The 27,472-nt window shown below is 50.4% G+C and overlaps 1 protein-coding gene across 2 annotated transcripts; it reads left to right on the top strand.

Moving 5' to 3' along the window:
• Positions 1-80: 80 nt before the first annotated feature.
• MKI67 (marker of proliferation Ki-67) lies at positions 81-27,472 on the top strand. Of its 2 annotated transcripts, none has more exons than XM_046027241.1 (16): positions 81-322; positions 701-880; positions 4,113-4,191; positions 4,304-4,419; positions 7,241-7,307; positions 9,162-9,207; positions 9,705-10,781; positions 12,396-12,565; positions 13,698-14,019; positions 14,110-14,228; positions 14,325-14,496; positions 16,276-16,431; positions 17,569-18,916; positions 21,833-23,618; positions 24,435-24,878; positions 26,234-27,472. In XM_046027241.1, the coding sequence occupies exons 2-16, from the start codon at positions 789-791 to the stop codon at positions 26,309-26,311; spliced, it is 6,072 nt and encodes a 2,023-aa protein (XP_045883197.1). In that variant the 5' UTR covers positions 81-322; positions 701-788; the 3' UTR covers positions 26,312-27,472. The 2 variants fall into 2 exon arrangements, with proteins under 2 accessions (XP_045883197.1, XP_045883196.1); XM_046027240.1 differs by having other exon boundaries at positions 17,569-18,919; positions 19,286-23,618.

Raw genomic sequence — 27,472 nt, 5'->3', positions numbered from 1 at the left:
GCCGCCCCGTCCAATCGCAGCGCTTAGCGCCAAATTCGAATGGTTGTTTTCATTTGAATCCGGCGGGCGCGGCGGGGGCTTTACGCGCGGAGCTGCTTACGCCGGGCGCCTCCGGGACGCGGCTGGGCTGGGCTACCTGGTCGCCCGCGAGGCGACGGCGGGGGGCAGCGAGGGCTGCGGAGGGCTCCAAGTCCCCGTCCTTGGAGCCAGGGGCGGGCGGTGGACGCAGGTGGGCGAACCTCTGGCTTTTCCTGGTGAGGACTCGGGCTGCGTCTGGCGGAGCGGTGGGCCGGCTGGTGGCGGTGCGGGCGACGGGTCCTGGGTAAGCCGGCGTCGGGGCGCCTCGGCGGGCGGGGGCGGGCGGTGTGCTGGGGGCCCGGGCCGCGGGGACCCCCTGCTCTGCGGGAACCGCGCCTGCAACGCGGCCGGGGCTCTAGCGAGGAGGTCTCGGGAGCCTCGACCTTGAGGGTCGGCGTCCTGGCCGCGGGTCTTTGGGGTCACTGGGTGTTGGGGGCGCCCTGGGGTGCAACGCGGGTCCTGGCTGGGGCTCCTCCAGGGGTCAAGTAGCGTGTCGGTCGGGGTGGCAGGAGCATGGCGAATTGTACAGCCTAGCCCATTTGGTCACTTAAAGTGACCAGCTCTTTGTTTTTAGAGTAACCCCCCCCCCCCGCGCCCCGCGTTTTGTTTTTGTTTTATTCAGGGGCATGTTCCTGCAGTGAGTTTGCTTCAGTAAACCTTTTGATGCCTAACCTTCCTACCCCGATTATACTCAAAGTCTTGTTTAGAAAATGGGTCCCACGCGTCGCCTTGTGACCATCAAAAGGAGTGGGGTGGACGGCCCCCACTTCCCACTGAGCCTCAGCACCTGCTTGTTTGGAAGGTGAGCCCTGCGCAGGGGTGGACACTTTAGTTTAAGAGACATTAATATCCTAATCATGGAGTAACATACCAGAAACGCCCTAGGAGTGATTCCCCCCTGAATTTGCTGGGACTTTCCTACTTATTGTCAATGTAAAATGGCCGTATATTAGGAAATAGAATTTTGAAAACAATGTTTATATAGTTAAGTATTGTTTTTAATCAAACATGTTTTAAAATTGACTTGATAAAATCTTTAAATGGAGGAAAATGTAGATTATTCTCAAATCCTGGTTCCCTGCAGGCCTTCTTTAGATGACCAGTATGTTCAGCTGAAACCCCCCCAAACCTGGTGTGCCTTGGCTGGGGGGGGGCACTACTGAGCAAACGACGGAATGTGGCTCTGTATTTGACTTGTTGGTTTTTTGGAAAAATGAAAACAGAAGTCCTGCTAGTGTTGTAAGAACTTTCTTCTTTTTGCTGGCCCGTGTTGGTGGTAAATAATATGGTCCCTGTATGACAGGCACACTCCTCCACGTTTGCGACAAGGGATTTCTTATAAAATGATAAGTCAGCCTCTCTGTGGAGCCCCGGAGGTGGGGCCCCGACCATCTTCTACCCACACCCCGTCCTGTCCTACCCGCCCCATCCCCACCGTGTTCTGCCTCACCTCAGACCTTCTGAGCTCATGCTCATCGAGGTGCTTTTGGCCACTTTAAACTCATGACTGGAATGTTCTCTCTGTCTCCCTATGTGAGTGACTCCTTTCCAGCTTTCAGATATCCGTTTAAATGTTCCCCAAAGAGAACCCTTCAGTGAACACAGCTCTGGTCTTTCCTAACACCATGCAACATGATCAGTCTTTGGCTGTGACTCCCTCTACTAAGCTGGGCAAGCAAAGGGACTGTGTCGTGCATAATTACGCACGCAGTGCCTGGTGGGGGTCTGGCGAGAGAGAGGTGATCAGTGGCACTTTCTGTCTAGCAGATGCGTGGGCAGAATGTGGAAACATGAGTGGCCCGTGGTTCTCAGCCTAGGGTTCATTTGCCCTGCATGGAGACATCTGGCAAGGTCTGGAGACAATTTTCTATGTCACGGCATGAGAGGTTCAAGCCAGTAGCATCAGTGAACAGAGGTCAGGAGTGCTGCTACGGACCCTACAATGTACAGAACAGCCCCTACTGGAAAGAACGTCAATGGTGCTGAGGTTAACAGCCACTGACCCATAAGGATTCTAGTTGGCAGTTTAGTTTGTAGCCACCCAAATTCTCAGTTCTAATGAGATAGTCTCTCTCTCTCTCTTGCTGCAGTATTCTGTTATCTAAAAATCAAATTCTCTTTAGTTTAAAGTAGCTGTTCACTTTACATAATTTCTTTTCGAAGGAAAAAGAATAAACATTTTGGTGTCAAATGTCAGTAATTCTGGTGATTTTACAGTAGTGATTAAATATCTTTTTATGTGGGATTTTATCATTTTAAAACCTGTTCAAAAGTGGTCCAATGACACAGATAGAAAGAGATATTCTTTTTTTTTTTTTTTTTTATTGCTTTGTTTGGGAAAAGTACTTCTTACAAAAGGACAGCTGTAGAATACAGAGACCTCTGCAGCAATTACTTGTTTTTTCTTATAGTGAAAGACCGTGTGGGATCCCAGGAGTTAGAGTGACCCTGGACAAATGGCAGCGTCTCGAAATTACTCTAGGAGCTAGAGCAACAGAACTCAAAGCCTAAATTTCCAATCGAGAAATTCTTCCAACAACTTAACTTTAGCTCGTCTCATGGATTCTCACCCCCGCCCCGCTTTAGAGAAAATGTCTGACTTATCCCTGCCAACTAATGGCCCCACTACCAGAAACACCTTAGAACTTAAGTCCTGCGTCCCATCTGTCTGCCTGCAAAGCTCACAGATGGAATGAGGCAAATAACCACAAAAACAAACACAGAAACCTGAGAACAAAACCTCAGACAAGAACAAAGTTTTGTCCAAAAGTGCCCGGGCTGGCAAGGTTAGGAGACCATGAGACATAAAACACAAAGGTGTATCCGAGCCCCAGTTAGTGTTACCCTGTGGGACAACCAGACAGTTTAGACAGAGCTCTGTGGCTGACCCGTTTCTCTGTAGGGACAGACAGAGCTAACACTGCTCTCTCCACGGCTACTGACAAACCGCTCTGTCCTTTGCAACCTACTTGCCACACGACTGAAACCACTAAACCACGTTTTCCCACGAAGGCTAAGAACACCGTGCAGCGAGGCAGGGACAAGAAACTCAACACACACTCACACACTCACACTCACACAAACCAAGTCTGTCAGCCCTCAGGAGTCGACTTCCAGCTCTGCGATCATTTTGTACCCCTGGAACTTTTATGTGCTCTCTGGAGAGATAGTCCCGGCTCCAGAACAGTGTATCGAGAACAGAGAGGAGAGTGAATAACCATTCAAACTTACAATAAAGGGAGCCCCGGAGACCCAAGGAAACTTCGCTCAGGACCATTTGGATTAGTTTGCATGTGGGTTTGGAAATTCCCCTTTCTGGCGCTTCCTGCTGATGTTCTTCATGTGGAAAGTGAAGTTGAATCTAATAATGCGTATTTGTTGTTTACATTCATATTTTTAATAATGGTCTTGTGAATCTGTCCGTTAATACAGCGTTCTTCTAAAGCAATGAAAAGTTCATGAGTCAATGGTATCGACAGTTTCCCGCACAAAGGGCAGAAATGTATAATTCATTCAACGTTTGAACAACCCTGTGATATAGGTGCTGATGTGATTGTCTGTTTGTGAAGAGACAGGTGTTAGCATAAAATACAGAACCTGTAGCGATGATGAAAGCTTTGAACATACATAACGTTACAACGGAACACACAGAAACCTTTCTTTATGGAAAAAAAGCACAGAGTGTCAGAAATCGTTACAGTTCTCCAAACTGGTGGGAGGTCCTCCCTTATTTGGGTATTATAAACATAGCCATTTCAGTAAAAGCAATCCAGTTTTGTATTCTAATATTTTCTGTTATAATTGTTTTCAAGTACCCAAAGTCTTAAAGATTGAAAGTAGTCACGTACACAATACTTGTCAAAATTATTTACCAAATGCACAGGTCGTCACCGCCTGACTGATTACCCCTTTCTGTCGTTTCATTTTTGGATCAAACATATGGTCAAATGCTGTTTTATTTTGAAGCATTCATGAGATTTCTTTAAAAAAAAAAAGTTGCAGCAGCCTCAAACTCTTAATTTCTTCCCTCAAAGGGGTATTGAATGCGACATTCGAATCCAGCTCCCTGTGGTGTCAAAACAACACTGCAAAATTGAAGTCAGTGGGCAGGAGGTAAGTGGGTGTTTGAAGTCTGTTTTGTTGTTTTGTTTTGTTTTTTTTTTCCCTTTTCATTGCACTTTTTACCCAGTCATCAATTACTTAGCTTCCCCTTTCTTCTCTGTAGGCGATACTGTTTAATTTCAGTTCCACCAATCCGACCCAAGTGAACGGGTCTGTCATTGCGGAGCCCGTACACCTTAAGCATGGCGATGTGATCACTATTGTCGATCGATCTTTCAGGTGGGTGAAAGGTGAAGCTAGTTGCTCTCGCGCTGATGCTCAGCAGATGTCTGTGACTTTTCGGTGCCGCGGATGATGTCAGAGTGTTTGGAGCCGCTGCTCTCCCCACTGGTTCTCAGTCTGCAGTCATGTGGGTGTAGTGAGGATGACACGTGGGGCTCCCGTGACCCTCTTTGAGGATGCGAGCGTGCAGCTGGGCCAAAGACGGGTGACCAGGGCCTCCCGGGGTTTTATTTTTGGTGCAGGCGGGGTGAAGCTGCATGCATTTTTCAGTTTCTGTTTCATTTTAAAGTTAAAAGGCGGTCCTGGGGAAAAGACACAAGACAAGCTGTCCAGCTCAGCTTATCATGACATGAGCCCCTGGGTGACTGTCACCTGTTAGGGGCTGAACTGTGCCCCATTAATATCCTTATGTCAAAGAGTTCACCTCCGACAAGCCAGAATATGACTGTATTGGAGACGGTCTTGAAAGAGTTGATTGAGTTAAAAAGAGGCCATTAGCGTGGGTCCTAATCAGTTTGACTGGTGTCCTTGTAAGAAGACGAGCTGAGGACACCGAAGAAGGGCAGCAGGTGCTCGGAGGGACGGCAGCTCAAAAGCCGCAGGGACTGCCCTGGCCAGCCCAGGACAGAGGCCTCAGGGAGAGAACAGTCCTGCCGACACCTTGATCTCGGACTTCCAGCCTCCAGAACTGTGAGAGAATACATTTCTGTGTTGAGGCCACCTGCGTGTGGCCTTTTGGATGGCAGTCCTAGCAAGCTAACACACCACTCAAGCTGTAGACAGAATGTTTCCACAACCTTCTTCTGGAAAGTTAATCTAATCACTGCTTCTTTCCCTCACCAAGTAAACCACCCTAGTGACTTTTCTGATAACAAAGTCTTCAGAGTTGTGCTACGGAAGCATGCGTCTCTAACCGTCTGGTTTTGTCTGTCTTTATTAAACTCTAAATTTGAAACAATGAGGTATGTCCTTGCAGCTGACTTCTGCTCTGTACTTGGGAGAGCCAAGCACGGATGTCCTGTTTGTTCTTTCTTGCTGTCGGACTATTTCACTGAAATAAATCCCGGGTATATAATTCATTCATTTTGGACTGAAGTTTGGGAAATTTCCAGGCTTTGAAGTGAGTCAAGGGCTTGCTTTATGACCAGATGTGGTTAATTTTTTACTAATCTCTCCTGCATGTTTGAAAAGAATATGTGTCCTGTGGCTCCCATAGGTTGAAATCACACATTGAGGATTTTTCTTTCTTTCTGTTTTTTTAGTTCTTCTGTTTCTGTGGCCTCTCCGTTGGGAGTGTTGAAACTTAGAATCCTGTCCTAGTGGGTGAAGCTCTGTGGCTTATCTTTCTTGAGATTCTCTGTACCTTCCCTCCTGCTTTTTTATCAGTAATTGCGTACTATCCTATTTTCTGGCACTTGGCTTTAAACTTGTCATAATCCCTAAGGCTCAGGTTGTCTCTTTTTTTTTTTTTTTTTTTTTAAGTTGGTTTTTTTTTTTTTTTTTTTAAGATTTATTTATTTATTTTGACCGACAGAGATTACAAGTAGGCAGAGAGGCAGGCAGAGAGGGAGAAAGGAGGAAGCAGGCTCTCTGCCGAGCAGAAAGCCCGATGCGGGGCTCGATACAACCAGCTCTTCCGTACACTTTTCTTTACAGTCGGTTTATCTTCTGGATAGTTGGATCCTTTCATCATTATAAAGTGTTCTTCATCCCCGGGAGCAATTTTTATCTTGAAGTCTCTTTTGTTGACATTGGCGAATGCCCCCTCCAGCTCCCTCGGGGTTGCTGTTGGCTCGGCGCGTCCCCTCCCATCCTCCACGCTCATCCGGCAGGTGCCTTTGATTGCGCCTCAGGTCCCTGGGAGCCAGTGCACACTGGGTCACGTTGGTCGTCATGCCTCCAGATGGCACACTGACCTCCTTACTGCCTCCATTCGTTGAGCAGATATTTCCCATGTGTTCGGTTGGTCATCTTCTTCCCGGGGCTTCTTGTGAACTTGCCTTCCAGGAAACAGACTTCTAGGTAGGAAGCATTTGATGTGGAATGGAAACTAGAACTTCTTCCCCCAAATGAGATGCCGTTCAGATTTGAGGTTAACTGAGATAATTAAATACCTCCAACACAAGAGTGGGGAAGGGCTTGGGAAGGGGGACGTGACCATGCACTCTGAGGCCATGAGAAGTAAGTCCAGACACCCGCCTGTTTCGGATCAGGCCACCTTACAGAGGCCAAGTTCAGGATGCCCACAGTTCTGTGAATTGTGCCCGGGGTCTGGTCGAAGGACAGTGTATATTCTTAAATCTGTCTCCGTCTTCCAACATGTGCCAGTGTTTTTTCAGATGCAGACGCAGTAGGCAGGAAACAGGAGGTCACAGCATTCCTATACAGGGTGGCTCTGTGGTGACCTTGCAGAGGGTGACATCACCAAGTGCCTCAGGTCTCGGCTTCCCCAGTGACCTTCCAAGCCTTCAGACGATTGTGGATATAAACCCGTGGGAATCCAATCGGCTCTCCTGTGTGGGTTTTCACAGAGGAGGTACTCGGATATTGTCGAAATCGCACAGCTTGTCTGCGTTGAGAAGTTAATCTGGGTCCCCACCTCTGACAACACTGTTCCAAAAGAAATTTGAGGTGACCTGTCCAAGTTTTTAGTGTAAAATCTTTTCTAACTCCACCTCTGCTTCCATGAATACAGTGGATCTCTTGAATAAAACCGCAAGTTTGTTCCTCGCTCCTTGGACATGAATGAGATGAGGAGGTTTTCCATCTGTCACAGAGCTGGAGTCTGAATGTGTGTCTGTCCTTCTGTGCATTTCAGGTATGAAAATGAAAGTTATCAGAATGGAAGCGAGTCAACGGAATTCCGGGGACAAAAATGCAAACAGGTGATGGGGGGCGCAGAGATGATCCAACTGTGGGCTGTGGTTGTACTGCGGGACACTATGAAGTCATTTATATGCGTGCAGATGAGTGACCTCTCACAAGGGAAGGAGACTCGCCAGCTATGAGAGGGACAGACACCTGAGATCTTAAATATTCTGAGAAACCTTACAACTATGATTTCTTTTTTTCCTTCACAACGAGAGGACTGAGTCAGTCCTGCACTTTGGCCTGAAGGCTCCTGGACTCTCTCACGATGTGATCTTCTTGCAAACCTTCGGCTAGGACAGCCCATCACATAGAGTTCAAATCTCGGACCTAGACCAGTGGTTCGTGTTGTCTCCCAGTTACTGTGTTCTTCCATCCTCTGCATCTGAAAGGGTCACATCAGAGCTGTGAATCCCAGAGATGCTTCCTGACTGTGATGGAGAGAACCCTGCGGCCCCAGAGCGTCACTGCGAATCTTGTCACCTGTGTCCATCCAAACAGTGCGGCTCTGTCAGGATGCCGTCCTGGGCCCATCCGCTGAAATTTAGGAAGCTTGCTCAAGCTGGCCAAGCTGGTCTTCTGTGACCGGGTTGTAATTCACTGGCTTAAAAAATCCTATCAGATACATGCCCGAAATTAGCAGAAAGCCTTCAACCGGAGATCTCTGCCCCGGCTCCGTGCTGCTTCCTTCCTAGAGAAGGGACCCTCGTAGTGATCTCGCCCCTCATTGGCTTTGGGGGAAAGCTCGCTTTCGAGGTTCTCTAACCACTTTGTCGGTAGGTATTAGGGAACCAAGCAAAAAGGTGGACTTTGAGTTACAAGTGGTCTCGAAGGCCTACCAACGGTTTGTTGTCTGGACGGTGATAAAGTCAGTGTTGAAACTGAATACTGAGAATGTATCACAGCCATTTGACATTGACTTTTATGTCTGTGGAATATAATGGTACAAAAATGGGCTTATATGCTTATATTTTGTACATATATTTTAATTTTAATTCATTTTTATTCTTTGGTCCTAAGATCCGTGGCCAACTTCAAGTTGGAAATAAGAAACTGATCCCTCACTTGGCAAGTTAGAGAAGCAATGTTTCAGACACCACGGAATATATGAAATTGATTGAAGGGAGAATTTAAATATTTGCCTTTGGATACACTTTGTGACTTTTTCTCCTCATCGTAATTCAGATGAGATTCTTTCCTCCTCCGAAGCAACACTGAACTTTTGTACCTTACGTCCTCGTTATTCGGTGGTTGTTCCTCGCCCCCTAAAAATCTTCTGACAGATTGTGAAGGCAGCCATGGGGACCAGGTAGGAGTGTTGGATCTGACTGCGAGGCTCAGAGGGCACGATGCCTGTGATGTGCCGGTTTCACTTTCTCCTAAACATCCAGGCTCAGGTGCACCTGCCGACCCGAGCACCTGCCGACCCGAGCGGGGCCCCAGCTCACCCGCAGGTCCTGCAGCCTCTTTCTGACAAACCTAGGTATTAAGTCAGTAATTCTGTGCTCTTGGTAGGTTCACAGACGCTGAGCATAGGAGATGTTTAGTTTTAGCCTCGGTTCTTTCATAGGGTGATGAGAAAGAAGTTTGAGGAAGTTAGCAAAATTCAACTGAGGTTCCATCTGAACAGTTTTGAGCTTCAAGTTTGTTTCTTATTCTATCATTATAATTTTTTTTACAATCAGCTAAGAAATACGTGTATTATGAGCACTCGCCCCTAAGTGTCTTTGGCTCCTTTCTCAAAGTCTCTAAAATTCCTACAAGAACAGTTTGATAAGAAAGAGCATCCAGAACCAGAACATTTTCGTAAACATGACTGTGGGTATCTGAACGAGCACCTAACTCACTGTTTCTATTTTTCCGATTCACAGGAATCTCCTCATCGGGTCTCAAGGTCCAGCTTCTCTTCCGACCCCGGTTAGTAGTTTCCTGATTTTATTCTGGGATCCTGCATGATCAGCTCTCGGTGTGGGGTTAGGGCAAGGAAGAGGTAACGAGAACGCCAGCGTTCCACATCTAGGTTCACGCAAGTTAGGAGGTTGTGTTACATAACACGACAGGCAGGCACCTGAGTTAAGTTTTCCTCCAGAGATGCATGGGGCACAATACTTATTAGAGCGTCCACGTGTAAACTGAACACGGGTGTCAGTTTCATCGAGTAGAGAGTAGCCGGTGACCCCTATATGGACCCCTCATACTGGTTTTAGAAGGCCGATGTGATTGATTTGTCTGCGTCGTAATTCAAGTATCAGAATACTTCTATGACGCATTTGGGCATTACGTAGTTGGTGAGCTAAGTGAAAAACTAGATTGCAAGACCGTTTGAAAAGGTTGTAAAGTTTGAATACTGCACAGTGTTAATCACTGAGAAAGTCTTGAATTTTCTGTTTCTTATTTCATAACTCATTGCCAAGATGGGAAAGTTCACGATTCCAATGCCCGTTCAAAACTCCGTGAAGAAAATGTTTCCGGAAGTCCTCTGGTACACTTGAAGAATGGCAAAGCAGCCGTCCCGGATGGTCCCAAAGATCACACTGCTAGGAAATCCCTTAATGCTGCCCGTTCCTCAGAACTTCCTGGAGAGAACTTCAGAAATGCAGTGGATCCTACAGCCGGGGATTTTAAGGAAGATTCCTGCATTGTCTTAGTGAGCTGTCATGGAGAACTGAAGACTTTCCCTTCTACAGGGTGTCCTGAGAATAGTGAAAACCATGAGTCTCCCTTTAGGGAGCTTTACGAGTCAATGAAGGAAGAATTTGACTTGACATCAGGAAAAGGAAATGTTCCACAGAGTGGGAAAAAGTTGGGGTCGCGGAGTCACCGTGTATCAGAGAACGAATGTTCTGGTGAGCTACGAGACGGGACGCCAGCCCTGGTCTCACTTAAATCCAGACCCAGGTCGGGTCGATTCACCCCAGTGAAGGCAGACCCTGCTCTGGGAGAACAAGGAATTAGCCAGACGGAGGACAGGAGAAAGGATGAGGAGGCCCTTCAGACTCCCAAGGAGACCACGGGTCCCAGCATCTCTCCTAAGGAGACGACGAGAACCAAGACCCTGGTCCAACATGCTCCACACAATTCCTCACGAAAACGTCGGAGTGAAGACGGGCGTGTTGCCAGCGGAAGTGAACCCGCGAATCTGGCTCAAAGGGAAAGCTTCGGGACAGAGAACAAGACACGTACGCCTCGGAAGTTCTTAACCAGAAATCCAACACCCACAAGAGCCGACCGTGCTGGTAATTTCGGAGCAACACCAGAAAAAGTCTTCTCCAGGAAGAGGGCGAGTGTCCCCACCAGCGTGGACGTTCTTGCCGCAGACCCGGACACTCCGACTCACCCCGTTTTAGCCCCACTGCCCGTCCACGTGGAGAGGAAGATGCCGAGCTCGCCCGGGCCCCGGCCGGAGAGGGCGGGCGCCGCCGCCGGGCCTCCGAGCGCTGGGCTCCCGGGCCGGAGTGCGGCCGAGAGCAGCGGCTCTGCCGACTCCGGTAGTAAGTTCACGGGCCCGCGCGTCCATTCTCCCCCGCAGGCTCACAGCTTCTTCGAATCTCCATAGGAAGTCACCAGGCTTTCCTTCCCTCTGCAGCGGAGGCGCTGGTGCAGGGGGAGGGTCCTTGAGGCGTGGCGGTCTGCTCCTGCGACAGCCAGGTGCACTGTCCACTGGGACAGAGGCGTCCTCACCTCCTGGAGAGTCGTAGCCAGGGGCTCTGGGCGGGGTGCGGGTTGTCGGGGAGGAACACCACCGAGGGTCTTCAGGGGGTCCAACACCATGTTGGGAGTCTCCTGGTGCACCTATGAGAAAATAGGAAGGAAGATAAACCCATAAGCATAATGCTTGCTTTTTTTTTTTTTTTAAGGTTTATTTTATTTTATTTATTTGAGAGAGAGAGAGAGCATGAGAGGGGAGAGGTCAGAGGGAGAAGCAGCTCCCCACTGAGCAGGGAGCCCGAAGCGGGACTCGATCCTGGGACTCCAGGATCATGACCTGAGCCGAAGGCAGAGGCTTAACCCACTGCAGCCACCCAGGTGCCCAAGCGTAATGGCTTTTCACAAAAGTTGTGATTCTGAACCGTAAGCTCTTGTGTCCTACGAGTTTGCTTCCGTAAGTGAAAAACAGGGAACTCGGTCCTTTGGAAATGTTTAAATACAGGGTGTCTCTCCGGTATTCATACTCTTCTCAGGGTCTCTTGCAGTTTTTCTGTTTTGGGTTTTGGGTTTGTTTTTTATACAACCGGACACTATGCCCACGGGTTTACGCGTCAGGCGCTGTTATAGGTGTTTTTCGGACGTTCACACTGTTACTCCCTTGAGCAGGCAGCAGGAGTGCCCACGGGACGGGTGTTCCTGTGATTTCCTTCTTGCAAATAGGGACACTGATAGCCTCATGTCACCCAGTGAGTGGCGGAGCTGTAACCTCTGGAGGAGGCTTGGCACATCCCCTGGGCACCCTCCCACACTGCCCAGGGCTCTGAGCGTGTCCTGAAGTAGCGAGATCACTGTCGGGCTCTGTCTGCAGAGGGTCCCTTGGGTGAGGAGCGCGGCTCTCAGAAATGAGACCCGTACGTGTCTGTCACGATGTCCCCAGGGATCTCTGAAGGGGCATCACTAGGACAAGGGATTTCTGTCACATGCTGGTTCACCGGAATGTGCAGGGGGTTGAGACTCATGATTTGCCGATTCGAATCACCCGGAGAAGTTGTCAAGTTCATAACTTCTCACTAGGTTCGTCTGAATGAGCCCCGAGTTCATACGTGGCTTTTGAAAAAGCCTTCTCGGGTCACTGTTGAAATGTTTATCTCTGTCATTGCCCGGCCCCAGCGTGGATGCCACCGGTCCAGATCCCTTTATCAATATACAGGATTTCTCACCCTTTTGTGGAAAGTCTTTGCCCTGTCCAGTTGGGACTTGACATCTTGTTGGTTTGTCCCTGGATCTTTCCTGAGCTCTTGAAGCACTCCAGGCCCTCAGCGTGACAAAGGGACGGCGTGAGGGGGTGTTGGGTGTCAGTGAAGCTCACCAGAGGCTTGTCTTTAACAGGAGCCGGAAGCAGGTCTCCATAAGTGTGCCTCTTTCATTCCTCTCCGCATTCGTGTTCCCTACTTTAGATAAGATCGAAGGAACGCCCCTGAAAAGAAGGCGGGTCTCCTTCGGTGGTCGTCTGAAGCCGGAGTTGTTTGATGAGAACTTACCTCCTAATACACCTCTCAAGAGAGGAGAGACCCCGAGAAGGTCTCTCGTCAGCCACACTCCAGCTGTCCTGAAGAAAATCATCAAGGTAGGTTGGGCGGACTCCCAGACTTTCCAGACTCCCCACCCAGTACACTTCCAGTTACTATGAAGACCTTTTTCTTTCTAATCAGAAAGTGAAAATAAAAAAAATCAAAAGTTGAGCTCCTTCCTGGGGCTTTGACGCACGACTCTAAGGCAGCTGAACAGGGCAAGCCCTGGTGTTTGCCTTCTGCTGGGCCGTCCTGCCAACCAGGCTTACGGGGTGTCATGCGGGGGGTTCAGGAAAACTAGCAATTACAGGGGCACCCCGGTGGCTCCATGGGTTAAGTGTATGCCTTCGACTCAGGCCATGAGCTCAAGGTCGTGGGATGGAGCCCCGAGTCTGGCTCCACACTCAGCTCGGGAGTCTGCTGAAGATTCTGTCTCTCCCTCTGCCCTTCCCCTCTGACTCTCTCTCTCTCTCAAAATAAATAAATACCATCTTAAAAAAAATAATAAAAAACAAAAAAAAAACACTAGCAATTACAAAGAATCTGGAGATATCATTGACACATAACCGTAAGGCATTTTTGCTTTTCTTTTAGAATTATAAGGTGAAAAGGGAAATCTCGGAGGTCAACACAGCTATGATTTTGACCATCAGCTGTATAGAACTTTGAGTCAGCTACCCTAGGCTGTGTTGTCCTCCTGATTTTAGGCCTCTAGAAAGGTAGGGCCCCACAGTTCATCCCTGTCCGAGGGCCTGGGCTGTCTTTAATTTCTTTCATACCAAAAGGAGGGTAAGGTATGCCTGGCTCCTTTTCCATTCAATACTGGCTCCCAGAAATGAGCAGCCCTCCTTCCGTGTAGACCGAAGGGGGTTAGACACCTATGGATGGTGCTTTTCTCCAGTTCAGATCTGAGCACACTCACTTGTCACTCCCTGGGAGGTTCCTTTCACCTTTCTACCCGTAATACCCCAACTAAGACTTATCTGTTGTTTTATTTCCCTTTTGTTTTTTCTAAAATGAGGGGGACAGACTCCCCTTTCTAGCAGGCCCCTGACAGACAGTGGATGAAACACTTTGGTGTTTCAAGATTTAAACAACTAAAATTCTTATTTGAGTAGGGTTCTCACATTCCCTACAGAGATGTTATATCTGTGGTAAGGTTTCTTATGAACACTGAAATCTCGTCAGGAATACCCTCAACCATCAAGGAAAGAAGATTCTTCAGAAATCCGTTTGGAAGTGAGCGCACAAGACCCGCGTAAGGGATCTCCAGCTCGGAATCTGACGAGAACTTCTCCAGTGGCAAATGATGCCCACCGTCGGTTGTCCAAGGTGCCCTCCGTCTCCAGGGGCAGCGCATCCCCTCATCCCAAAGACACTCCCAAGAGGGGAGGCAGGAAGAGCGGCGCCTTGCCCTCGAAGAGAGCTTCCATCGATCGGAGCCAACACGAGATCTTGCAGAGGATCTATTCCAGAAGAAGGAGCGGCGCTTCTGAAGCCAATTTAATCGGTGAGCGCTGGGTTGGCAGAGAAGGTCCTCAGGGTCGTTTCCTCAGGAATACGAGTTTGGAAATGTTTCAACACTTTCTCCTTCTGACAGTGGCAAAATCGTGGGCAGACGTCGTAAAACTCGGAGCCAAACAAACACAAGCTAAAGTGGTTAAACATGGTCCCCAGAGGCAGCGGAGCAAAAGGCACAAGAGAACAACCACTCCAAAGGTAGGGGAGCCCTTTCCCCTCACACTCTTGCGTACGGTTGCGCGGTGTGTGCGTTGACGCTTTGACATTTTGCTCATCTTGTTATCTTTTTTCCAGAAGCCTGTTAGCGATGTTCACAGTCAGTTCAGCACAGGCCATGCCAACTCTCCTTGTACCATAATAATAGGGAAAGCTCACATTGAGAAGGTACACGTGCCCGCTCGGCCCTACAGAATGCTCAACAACCTTGTATTCAACAAGAAAATGGACTTTAATGAAGATCTTTCAGGTAAATTCCCCCTCCGTGGGAGGAAGCGGATGGGGTGCTACATTGTATCTACCGTGAGCGGGTTTGGGGAGGATAAACATTCTAGTCGACCTCCTGGGGTGGTGAGGGGCACAAGAGAAGGCTGGGTTGGAGAACAAGAAGGGGTCCCCAATAGTAAAGAGGCTCATTCTCTCTGTTCTGCAGAGAGCAGGTGAGCATGGGAAACGCACACCGTTGCCTTGGGTTGCAGCACGGGTGTGGAGAACCGGAAGCTGCTTTGTGCTGAAGAAAGCAGGCTCGCCCTTAAAATTGCCTTTTCCCTGCGTCTCTACTAATCGATCGCCCCAGAGTTAGAGCCACTGGTTTGGGCCATGTTTCTCTGCTTCATACTTTCCTTGCATGAAGCTTAACTGCGTCTTGAAACAAAGTCCTGTGAAAAGGTTTCCCTTAAGCAGCAGAAGTGGGATGGGACCTCCTTGTGGGTGTCCTAGGCTAGAACCAAGGCAAGAGTCTAGGGGTTGGGATTTCATGTCGCACGGTTTGACCACTGGTTTCTGCCTTGCACATTTCTGGAGGCAGGTGGCACTTGTTTCCACCGCCCGTTACAGGGTCTTGTGTTCTCTCCGGGCATATTTTAAGCTGGAATCATTGTACTCCTCTGTAGAACCCAAGTAAGGGATGCTGTGATTGCGGTCATAGTTGCATCGATGCATTTAGCTTTTAAAAAAACAAACCGCAATAATGCAGAACAGTTGCCGGCTTTGATGACATGCTCAATGAGAAGAAGTTTCGAGTAGATGCCCCCGATATGCAGACATACGCACACGCGTGTGTGCTTCCTTATAAATTACGTACGAGTGTAACTAACATCTGTGTCATGGAGCCTTGAAGATCAATTCTCAAAAATATTTTCAAGATCTAAATAATAGAAATTTATATACTCAATACCCAGGACAGCACATTTCCCCAACCTTCCTTCCACACACCGTCCTAGAAAGTCAAACAACTTCCACCCCTTGGTGTGAGTGACTTTCATGACAAAACACCAATCTGGGCACAAGCCTGGCTCCGGGGTATTTTATGGAAGGCCAGAACTGGGGCAGGGGGCTGAGATTTTTAAGTGAACTGGCTGGTCTGGGGACCCTCAGAACAGGCTCCCCAAACACAATTTGCAAACATACCGGACAGAGCATTTTGACCCATTGATGGCGGAGTGAGAAAAGAGGAAATTCGAGTGAGGGTTTCAGAAAGATAAATCTTCCGTCCGAAGAACCGTATGGTTCTTCTCTTCTGTCAATGCTATGTTTTGGTGTTAAAATAAAAACATTGTGATATTATCACTTGACAATACTATTCGTGGACAGCCCAGTGGACATCATTTTTTTAAAGTTAGGGATGTTTTATTTGTACGTAAAACCCAGGTCTATATAAGTTAGGACTTTTCAAGGCAGCATGAGGACGCTAGGTTTCCGGATGTCGGGACGGGAGGCATGGGGAGCCGGGCTCTGTCTCCAGGCCGGTGCTCGGGATCAGGGCAACCGTCCAAGACTGAGCTGTCAACTGCCCTCGTTAGATTTTCTCACCAAAAGGAAAGACAAAGAAGAGATACGATTCCAGCATCTCATCGCTCTTCCTCAACGAAATGAGTTCATTATTAATGCTTGACCCCGTCTGCCGAGAATTCTGGGGAGGGATTCCCCGTTCGTTCTCTGCCACTTCCTCTGGTGGGTGTGAAGGCGGCGTGGCCGGCGGCACGGGGAACGATACACTCATCGCTCTTCCAATGTTCCCACATCACAGGGTTAACTGAAATGTTCAAGACTCCGGCCAAAGAGAAGCCACAAACAATAAGCCTATGTCCTGGGGCTTTTTCAAATTCAGAAGACTTTGTCGAAAAGGAGTTTCAAGTACCCGATTCAGGAGAAAAACGTCCGCTGTGCACTTCAGTAAATTTTGGTTGGTTTACTGCTTTTTGTTTTTTTTTTTTTTTCCTTGCACTTTGATGTTTTCAGTAGGAATTAAAGTTGGTTTTGGTTTACAACAGATGCTGTATTACTTCTCTACAGTAGATACTCCCGAAAAAATACCATTTGTAGCTTCCCTGTTCTGTCATGTTCAGGGGAAATTCCTATTAACGATTGAACTAATGTTGGTATTTAGTGAGTGGCATAAAAAGGAATACTTTTAATAATAATTTTTAATAATTATAATTGATAATTGTATTAATAATTTTAATACAGCAGTATAACAATTATAAACTGCCTGTGTACACTTCTGCTTTTTTTTTTTTAACATTTTTGCTTATTTATTTATTTGACAGAGGGAGAGACAGCAAGAGAGGGAACACAAACCAGGGGAATGGGAGAGGACGAAACAGGTTTCCTGCCGAGCAGGGAGCCCGATGCGGGGCTTCATCCCAGGACCCTGGGATCATAACCTGAGCTGAAGGCAGACGCTTGACTGAGCCCCCCAGGCACCCCAGCTTCTGCCTTCTTTTAATTTAAAGAGGTTGGGCAGCACAGAAGTAGAATGACGTCTCATCATAGATACGTCAGTTCCTCAAACTCAAAATAAGTGTAAATAACGAAAGGGCAAGAGAATGTGCTCACTGTGTTTATCGCTGCTGCTGTTCTCGGTGGCCTGTGCGGCGCTGTGAGACCCGGGTGGGAGAAATGAGCCCGTCTCACGCTCTCACCTGAGTACCGGGTACACTGGACACCCACCGCCTGTGGGAGAGGGAACAGCTCACCTTAACGGTGCCTGCCCTGCTGAGAAGCAGGTGTTCCCTGTGCGGTGTGGACCCCAGGCCCACTGAACGGAAGCCATGCTATGGCGTCAGCTCACACCGCCGTTTGCTTCTCATGTTTGAGGAAAAGAGTGACCGTGTTCCGGTGCCCGAGACGCGGTGCGGCGCCCTACGGGAGACCCTTCTTAAGGATTTTTTTTCTTATCTCTGATCCCTGCAGAATCATCACCTCAGTACGACCCCACTGTTGGTCACCAGATAACATTGTTCTGATAAACATATAATACCAGATCGGCACAACGTGGGGAAGAGAATCTGTATCTCATGTGTGTTTTTGTTTCCTGTAGGAGAAAAAGTATTCCGCATGACTCAGAGTCAACCACAAGAGCCATCCGATCACAGTCCTGCCAGCCCTGCCCTCAGACGACCGGCTATTAGAGTAAACGCAAACGTCGAGAAGACTCCAGGGTCAGAGGCAGAGCCTCTGAAGGAGGTGTCAAGCGCAAACAGGTTTCGAAGGTCCACGGAGCTCGGAAACACACAGATGCCAGGTCCAGGGCACAGCGACGAAGAAGCAAACACAGACACTGTTGAGAACACGTCAGGGCGACATCTGAGGAAAACTCCACAGCGAGGACAGAAACCAGAGGGAGCGACTGAGGAACTAGAGAGCTGTTTTGACACATGTGAGAAAGCTATCAAATCAGAAGGTAGTTCTGAAAAGATGGTGGCTGTGAGGAGATCGAGAAGACATTCAGAGCAAAGATGGGATCCAATAGCCAACCTGACCACCCTCAAGAGACAGCAGGACACAGAACCCAAGGAAGACCTGGGGGGCATCCAAAATCTCCCCCAAACCCCCACTCACGTCCAGGAACCAATGGACGTGGGAAACAAAACTGCAGAAAAATGCCAGAAATCTTCAAAACCAGAACTAGTTGGCATGCCAACCAGGATGAACATAGAGCTGAAGACCCCTCTCCAGAAAGCGGACCTAGAGGAAGAGCCCTCAGCTCTCAGGAAGTCCACGCAAACGCCAGGGGAAAACATCCCTGTGCATGGAGAACCAGGAGATGGTGATGAAGACATCAAATTGTTTAACAGAACCCCGAAGCAGGAAGTGCACTCTGCAGAAAATGTCACTGGAAGCAGGAGGCGGTCAAGAACACGCAAGAAAATGGTCCAGTCCTTAGAAGATCTGGCTGGCCTCAGAGAGCTCTTCCAAACACCAAACCACACAGATAAACCAATGACTAACGACAAAACCACCAAAGTCCCCGGCAGATCTCCACTAGAAGATCCAGTCAGCACACCGACAAGTAAAAGGAGGCAGCTCGAGACTCCTCCCCTGAGAGGAGACCCAGAGGAAGGTCTCAGGAAACCCACCCAAACACCTGGGGAAAGCACACACTCACACAGAAAACCAGAAGGTGGTGATGAAGACATCAGATTGTTCAAGGAAACCCCAAAGCAGATGGTGACCCCTACAGAAAATGTCACTGGAAGCAAGAGGCGGTCAAGAACCCCCAAGAGAAATGCCCCGTCCTTCGAAGACCTGGCTGACCTCAGAGAGCTCTTCCAAACTCCAAACCACACAGAAAAACCAAGGACTGACACCAAAACCACCACAGTCCCCGGCAGATCTCCACTAGCAGAAGCAGTCAGCACACCGACGAGTAGGAGGCGTCAGTTCGAGACCCCTCCCCAGACAGTGGACCTAGAGGAAGAGCCCTCAGCTCTCAGGAAGCTCACCCGAGTGCCAGGGGAAAGCATTCCTTCATACGGAGAACCAGGAGGTGGTGACGAAGACATCAAATTGTTTAACAGAACCCCAAAGCAGGAAGTGCACTCTGCAGAAAATGTCACTGGAAGCAAGAAGCGGTCAAGAACCCCCAAAAGAAACGCCCCGTCCTTAGAAGACCTGGTTGGCCTCAGAGAGCTCTTCCAAACTCCAAACCACACAGAAAAACCAAGGACTGACAGCAAAACCACCAAAGTCCCCGGCAAATCTCTACTAACAGATCCAGTCAGCACACCAACAAGTAGAAAGAGGCAGCTTGAGACCCCTCCCCAGACAGTGGACCTAGAGGAAGAGCCCTCAGCTCTCAGGAAGCCCACCCGAGTGCCAGGGGAAAGCATTCCTTCATACGGAGAACCAGGAGGTGGTGACGAAGACATCAAATTGTTTAACAGAACCCCAAAGCAGGAAGTGCACTCTGCAGAAAATGTCACTGGAAGCAAGAGGCGGTCAAGAACCCCCAAAAGAAACGCCCCGTCCTTAGAAGACCTGGCTGGCCTCAGAGAGCTCTTCCAAACTCCAGAGCACACAGAAAAACCAAGGACTGACAGCAAAACCACCAAAGTCCCCGGCAAATCTCTACTAACAGATCCAGTCAGCACACCAACAAGTAGAAAGAGGCAGCTTGAGACCCCTCCCCAGACAGTGGACCTAGAGGAAGAGCCCTCAGCTCTCAGGAAGCCCACCCGAACCCCAAGGAAAGCCATGCCCTCACACAGAGAACCAGGAGGTGGTGATGAAGACATCCGCTTGTTCAAGGAGACTCTGAAGCAGAAAATGACCCCTGCAGAAAATGTCACTGGAAGCAAGAGGAGGTCAAGAACACCCAAGAGAAATGCCCCGTCCTTCGAAGACCTGGCTGGCCTCAGAGAGCTCTTCCAAACTCCAGAGCACACCCAGCACCCAGTGACTGACGACAAAACCACCGAAGTCTCCTGCAAATGTCCACTAGCCAATCCAGCCCACCAGCCAACAAGTAGAAGGCAGCTCAAGACCCCTCACCAGAAAGCGGACCTAGAGGAAGAGCCCTCAGCTCTCAGGAAGTCCACGCAAACACCGGGAGAAAACATCCCTGTGCACGGAGAACCAGGAGATGGTGACGAAGACATCAAATTGTTTAACAGAACCCCGAAGCAGAAAGCGCACTCTGCAGAAAATGTCATTGGAAGCAGGAGGCGGTCAAGAACCCCCAAGAGAAATGCCCCGTCCTTCGAAGACCTGGTTGGCTTCAGAGAGCTCTTCCAAACTCCAAACCACACAGAAAAACCAAGGACTGACGGCAAAACCTCCACAGTCCCCGGCAGATCTCCACTAGCAGAAGCAGTCAGCACACCGACGAGTAGGAGGCGTCAGTTCGAGACCCCTCCCCAGACAGTGGACCTAGAGGAAGAGCCCTCAGCTCTCAGGAAGCCCACCCGAACCCCAAGGAAAGCCATGCCCTCACACAGAGAACCGGGAGGTGGTGATGAAGACATCCGCTTGTTCAAGGAGACTCTGAAGCAGAAAATGACCCCTGCAGAAAATGTCACTGGAAGCAAGAGGCGGTCAAGAACACCCAAGAGAAATGCCCCGTCCTTCGAAGACCTGGCTGGCCTCAGAGAGCTCTTCCAAACCCCAGAGCACACCCAGGACCCAGTGACTGACGACAGAACCACCACAGTCCCTAGCAAATCGCCACTAGCAGATCGAGTCAACACACCAACAAGCAGGAGAAGGCGGCTCAAGACCCCTCCCCAGAAAGTGGACCTAGAGGAAGAGCCCTCAGCTCTCAGGAAGCTCACCCAAATGTCGGGGGAAAGTGTGCCCTTATACAAAGAACCAGGAGATGGTGACGAAGACATCAAATTGTTTAACAGAACCCCGAAGCAGGAAGTGCACTCTGCAGAAAATGTCACTGGAAGCAGGAGGCGGTCAAGAACACGCAAGAAAATGGTCCAGTCCTTAGAAGATCTGGCTGGCCTCAGAGAGCTCTTCCAAACACCAAACCACACAGATAAACCAATGACTAACGACAAAACCACCAAAGTTCCCGGCAGATCTGCACTAGAAGATCCAGTCAGCACACCGACAAGTAAAAGGAGGCAGCTCGAGACTCCTCCCCTGAAAGGAGACCCAGAGGAAGGTCTCAGGAAACCCACCCAAACACCTGGGGAAAGCACACACTCACACAGAAAACCAGAAGGTGGTGATGAAGACATCAGATTGTTCAAGGAAACCCCAAAGCAGATGGTGACCCCTACAGAAAATGTCACTGGAAGCAAGAGGCGGTCAAGAACCCCCAAGAGAAATGCCCCGTCCTTCGAAGACCTGGCTGACCTCAGAGAGCTCTTCCAAACTCCAAACCACACAGAAAAACCAAGGACTGACACCAAAACCACCACAGTCCCCGGCAGATCTCCACTAGCAGAAGCAGTCAGCACACCGACGAGTAGGAGGCGTCAGTTCGAGACCCCTCCCCAGACAGTGGACCTAGAGGAAGAGCCCTCAGCTCTCAGGAAGCCCACCCGAGTGCCAGGGGAAAGCATTCCTTCATACGGAGAACCAGGAGGTGGTGACGAAGACATCAAATTGTTTAACAGAACCCCAAAGCAGGAAGTGCACTCTGCAGAAAATGTCACTGGAAGCAAGAAGCTGTCAAGAACCCCCAAAAGAAACGCCCCGTCCTTAGAAGACCTGGCTGGCCTCAGAGAGCTCTTCCAAACTCCAGAGCACACAGAAAAACCAAGGACTGACAGCAAAACCACCACAGTCCCCGGCAGATCTCCATTAACAGAACCAGTCAGCACACCAGTGAGTAAAAGGAGGCGGCTCAGGACCCCTCCCCAGACAGTGGACCTAGAGGAAGAGCCCTCAGCTCTCAGGAAGCCCACCCGAGCTCCAGGGGAAAGTGCGCCCTCACACAGAGAACCAGGAGGTGGTGATGAAGACATCAGGTTGGCTAAGGAAACTCCAAGGAAGAAGCTAGACCGTGTAGAAAACGTAAGCAGAAGCAAAAAGTGGATAAGAACAAGTAAGGAAAAGGCCCAATTCCTAGAAGACCTGGTCGGTTTTAAAGAGCTCTTCCAAACCCCAGAGCACACCCGGGAACCAACAGCTCTTGTCCAAAGCACAGTAACGCCAGGCAAATCTCCGCTGGCAGAAAGAGTCAACACAGCAACTCAGAGGAAGACGTGTCTGAAGATGACTCTGGGGACGGCGGAATCCGAGAGAGCGCTCGCACCTCTCCGGGAGCCCATCCAAAGGCCCGCGGAAGCCACACGCACACACGGAGAGCCGGGAGGCGGTGAAGACGGCATCCGCTTCTTCAAGGAAACCCCAAAGCAGAAGATGAACCCTGCCGAAAATGTCACTGGAAGCAAGAGGCGGTCAAGAACCCCCAAGAGAGACGCCCCGTCCTTAGAAGACCTGACCGGCCTCGGGGAGCTCTTCCAAAGCCCAGAGCACCCCCAGCACCCAGTGACCGACGACAGAACCACAGTCCCCTGCCTGTCGCCACCAGCAGACCCAGTCCACAAGCCGATGAGTAGAAGGAGGCGACTCAAGACCTCTCCCCAGAAAGTGGACATAAAGCCAGAGCCGTCAGCTCCCAGGAAGTCCACCCGAACGCGGGGGGCAAAAGCACCCTCGGGCAGAGAAGCGGGAGGTCCGGAGGAAGGCATCGAACTGCTGGGTAAGACTGCAAAGCAGGACGTGCGCTCCGCAGAGACGGGGGCCGGAAGCAAGAGGGGGTCAAGAGCATCCAAGAGAAATGCCCCGTCCTTAGACCTGGCCGGCCTCGGGGAGCACTCCCAAACCCCAGAGCACACCCAGGACCCAGTGACGGACGACAAAACCACTACAGTCCCCGGCAAATCGCCACTGGCAGATCCAGTCCACAAGCCAACAAGCAGAAGGAGGCAAGTCAAGACGCTTCCCCAGCAGGCGGATGTGGGGCGAGAGCCGTCAGCTCTGCGGACATCCCTCCGGCGGCGGGGGCCAAGTGCGCGCTCCAGCCGAGAACCCACCGGTAGTGAAGGAGACGTCAGATGTGTGAGTGACACCGCAAAGCAGACCCTGAGCCCTGCGGAGAACGGAATGCTCTGGAAACGTCGGCTAAGAGCACCTAAGGAGAAGGCCCCGCCGCTAGAAGACCTGGCCGCTTCCCCGGAGCCGTCCCCCGTGCCCGATCACAGCGAGGACACGGGAGAGGACGCGGGTGGCGTTAGGGCTGCTCCCGTGCACTCTCCCGGCCGGAGGAAAGCTGTGAGCCTGCTGCAGAGAAGCCTCAGGGCCCGTCGGGCAACAGCCGAGGAAGACCCTGGGTGCCACAGAGAGCCGGCCGGGTCTGGGAGGCAAGGCGGCGCTTCCCCGCCCTCCAAGAGGGAGCGAGAAACCGAGGCAGGTTCGACGGGAGCAAAGAGGCTGCGCTCCGCGACCCCTGGCCAGGACACGGGGGAGGAGAAGCCGCCCCGGAAGAGGAGGGCGGCTCCCGGCGAGGGCTGTGACCCACCTGAGCCCCTGACAGTGAAGAAGAGGCTGAGGGTCGTGGCAGAGCGGATGCGACTCCCGGGAGACCCGCCAAGGGCAGGAGAAGCAGCGGGCACGACCCCACCCCATCAGGTGATGCTGGGGCACGTGTTGTCCTGGGGGGTGCGCTTGGGGCTAATGTCCAGTATCAAGTGTTCACGGCTTGAAGGTGTAGATGAGTATCTTTTCCAAAGGGGTCTGCATTCCACGCTGAGTATCTGCAGACCGAGGTAAAGGATCCTTTGGGGACATACAGAGAGAACAGACGAATTGGGGAGAAAACTGGTCAAAATTGTCACAGCGAATTTTGACAAGTTTCTTGGAACCTGGCTGAGTCATGCTCCTCTGCATAGGTGGGAAAGGTGCCGAGAGAAGGTGGCAGCTCAGTCCCGTGTTGTCGCTCCAGACCCCGCAGGCAGGAGCCCTGGGTCGGGGTGGTGTCTGCCGCAGTCTTTACTCGGTGAGACCATCTGCGTGGGGATTTGCGCCCTGGCAGCAGCCCACCTGTGGGGTTTGAGAGGCAGGGGAGGGACACTCATGCAAGCAGCAAAGCTTCTAAATTCGGTTCCAGAAATTGCGATTCCCCTGTCCTGCTCCAGCAACGGTTGGTAAAGGACTGGGAAATCGTTTATAGCTCGAAAAGGGGGCACTTTTCTAGAATGCGCTGTCAGGGCTTGTTTGACATCTACGACACTCGGACACGGTGACAGACACTGAGGCCGACTTCCTTCCTCAGTTTACCAGTGGAGAGGATTTCTCGCTGGGACGAAGTGCTTCCTGGCATCTTCGAAAACAACCGTTAACGTTTCAGGCAGATTCTTAGCTCACTTTGAGTGTCTCTCTCCATGCTGAATTGTGAGAATTGCGTTACTCATGAGTGGCACGTTGCGGATGTGTTGACATTTTTAGGGAAGGTCCCTGCGCTCTAGACGTCCAGATAAACCTGAGGCAGAAGAGCAAAGATCCGAGCCTGTTGTGACAGCGGCAGAAAAGCCGAAAACAAAAAGCAGTGACAAGAAGCCCTTGAAGACGTCCCAAGAGACAGCGTTACAAAGCCCAGAAGACGGGGCCAAGCGTGCGGCATCTGGGGGCAAAGCCCGGGAAAGCAGAATGTGTCTGAGGTCTGCGAGACCCACTAAGATGCCCTCCCCGGACGTGGCCGAGGAGAAGCAAAGCAAGAAAAGAGTGGGTGTCCAGGAGAAGAAGCAGGAGGAAGAAGTAAGGCAACCTTCAGACCCCATGTGTTTGAGATCTAGAAAAATCACAGTCCCTCCCGGAGGAAAGGCTTTGGAGAGTGAACCCCAGCAGAGGGTAACTCGGAATGCCAAGAGATGCACAGAAAATATAAAAAAGGTAAGTAATTTACTGTTTTCCTTTTTTTTAATGAGCAAAGAGTATTGCCATCTAATTTTTGCCCCACGTGCAAAAACAAGGAGCACATTGTTGGCTCCTAGTTGTACTAGCGTAGGAAGCATAAGTCTAAACCGTGTTGTCGCTGTATTCAGCTGTCTCTGTCTTGGGAATTCTACTTCCGGTTGAAACTTGACCTTGTGAAGTCACCATCCAGGAAGAGCAAGGAACGTACGTAGTCAGTACTTTCTGGCTGCGTACGACATACTGAGTAAGAAAATTCTAGATAGCGGTCTTCAGTCCCCCTGTTAGTTCAGCGAAACTTCCTAAAGCAGAACGGCGGTCCTGTCCGGCTTCCCCAGGAGTTCCTGAGGAAAAAGCTACAAGGGAGGGAAGCCGGGTGTCTACACGGCAAGTGGTACGCCAGGCCTGCTCATGTCCTGCACCGTGAGCAGCACGTAACTGCCTGCCACCGGAATAATTCCACGGCAAGATTAAATTCAGTCGGTGCTCTTCTGGGGAAGACTCGATTTTCTTAGTTTAAAAGAAGGGGATTCTGCAGCTCCCTAGTGGTTTACGTTTCTCAGCATGCCTTTCGAGCTGAGAGGCCGGTGCTGTGGGCCACGGCTCTGTTCCAGCATCTGGTTTGGTGTCGGCTGCGAAGGCAGAAGGGATCTGTTTCCTGCGTGCCGGAATGGGGGTGACGGCACTGTCCGGGGTGTCTTTGGCCCCCCCTGCCCCCTTTTAAGCTGTGAGGGAGCAGGGACAGAGCAGGTGTTCAAAATCGCTTGGTGCGGTCGCTGGTGGGGTCTGCCTCTGATGGGCTGTCGGGTTGGGGGAGAGGCAGAAGCAGACGCCCCCTGGTTCTGAGAAAGCAGATGGTCTCGTTTTATCTGACTGTCCAGAGGGATGAGCCTCCTCCGGGCTCCTGGAACAGGCCCAGCAGGTGGCTACACCCACCGAGTATGGACAGATTGTCCACTTCCCACACGGATTATTTTAGAAGACCCAAAACGTCCTGTCCTCTTTATACATTTGAATTCACTTTTTTGAATGCTATTTTTTAATTAGTGAAAAAAATGCATATGTTTATGTAGAAGTTTTCTTTCGTTTTTCATTATGTATTAACTTAAGTTACAGAGCTTCCTACTGAAATTTAGAAAAACAAGTAGTAGCAACATTGTAAAGAACCAAAGCGCCTTTCACATGACACACCTCAAAACTCATTTCCAACCTTAAAATTAATTTCCTAACTGAAAGCCCGCATCACATCTAGTAAGGGGTTGAGTTTTCGCAGAGTTGGTTGCGAAAAATCGTTCTTTTCAAGTACTTGAGAGCTCTATTTTCTTCCCATACAGGATGATGACAATGTGTGTATCAAGAAATTAAGAACCAGAAGTCGTCGGGACGATGAAGATATTTCGCTGAGAAGTTGAAAAGGGAAAAAAAAGTAATAAGTTCAGTCTAGTGATTATTCTATACGATATTTGGGTAAATCTGAAAGGGAATTTTGTAAATAATGCTATCTGGGTGTTTAAGGAAAGAGAGCGTAGAATTTTCTGTCTCCCAGTGGTCTGTTCATAAAGGCCACGTGGAGGTCACGAAGAGGACTGCTGGTCTCATAAAGTGACAAATATCAAACTTGGCTTGGGGACGGGGGGGGCTCAGGGGTGGGGACCCAGAATAACGCATCAAAATGAAGCCGTGACGTCTGTCACCCCCGCCGGTCCTTGTCGGCCCCGCACGCCAGCACTTGCCGCGCTGCTCTGTGAATGCTTTCTGTGGCCCCGTGTCCTCCACCAGAATGTGAAAGCAGGGGCCTCTGTCCCTAGTTCCCAGCCCTGGGCAGGCACTCAGGAACCACAAATGAAAGGGCCGATGAGCAAACTCCTCAGCTATTTTTTTTTACGGGGGGCGGGGGGGACATTGGGTCCACTCACAAGGGTTGTCGGTCCCTGTATGGGACGGCCCCATTCTCAGGGTTCTCGCCACGGAAGGGAACACACGTGGGGCCTGGAGGAGGCTGGTGGCCCCAGCTGCAGGGTGTAGGGGTCACAGGCGTCTTGCCTTTTCTGCTTCAAGCATCTCTGTCCAACCTGGGAGTGCTCACACCCAAGAAGGCACCAGGCGCTCAGAGTTCTTCAGCTCTGAACACCATAGCTCTCCTACCTTCTAGCATTTTCTTTTTATGTGTTCTGATCTCTCTCCCGAATCTGCGCCCACCAGCGTTTTCTCTGACTGCCCCTGCTGGCCACCGTCCTTCCCAGCATGTCCCCTTGTTCAGGAAACACCCCAAACCCTCTTCCAAAAGAAGGACCGTGATTCCCGCGCCGTCCACGCGAGCCACGGCCACTTCGGTCTCAGACCCAGACAGCCACGTGCCGGGCATCTCCACCATGTTCCACTGCCCTGTCCCTCTCGCGTTCCCCGGATGAGAAGACAGCACGCCGTCCCTCCGGTGCCCTGTCCAACGAGGGCGAAGCGGGGTTGGAGGACCAGGGAGGGGAGCTGTCCCCTACAGCGTCCCCTCTGTCCACTCCGACACCATTGTGTCTGGCGTGGAGCCAGGTGCTCGTAATAAATGTCTGCTGAATGAA

The sequence above is a fragment of the Meles meles genome, chromosome 13, assembly GCF_922984935.1.
Source record: "Meles meles chromosome 13, mMelMel3.1 paternal haplotype, whole genome shotgun sequence".
In the NCBI taxonomy this organism is placed as follows: Eukaryota; Metazoa; Chordata; class Mammalia; order Carnivora; family Mustelidae; genus Meles; species Meles meles.
Note: the sequence above shows the minus strand (reverse complement) of the source record. Positions and strands in the feature narration are given on the sequence as shown.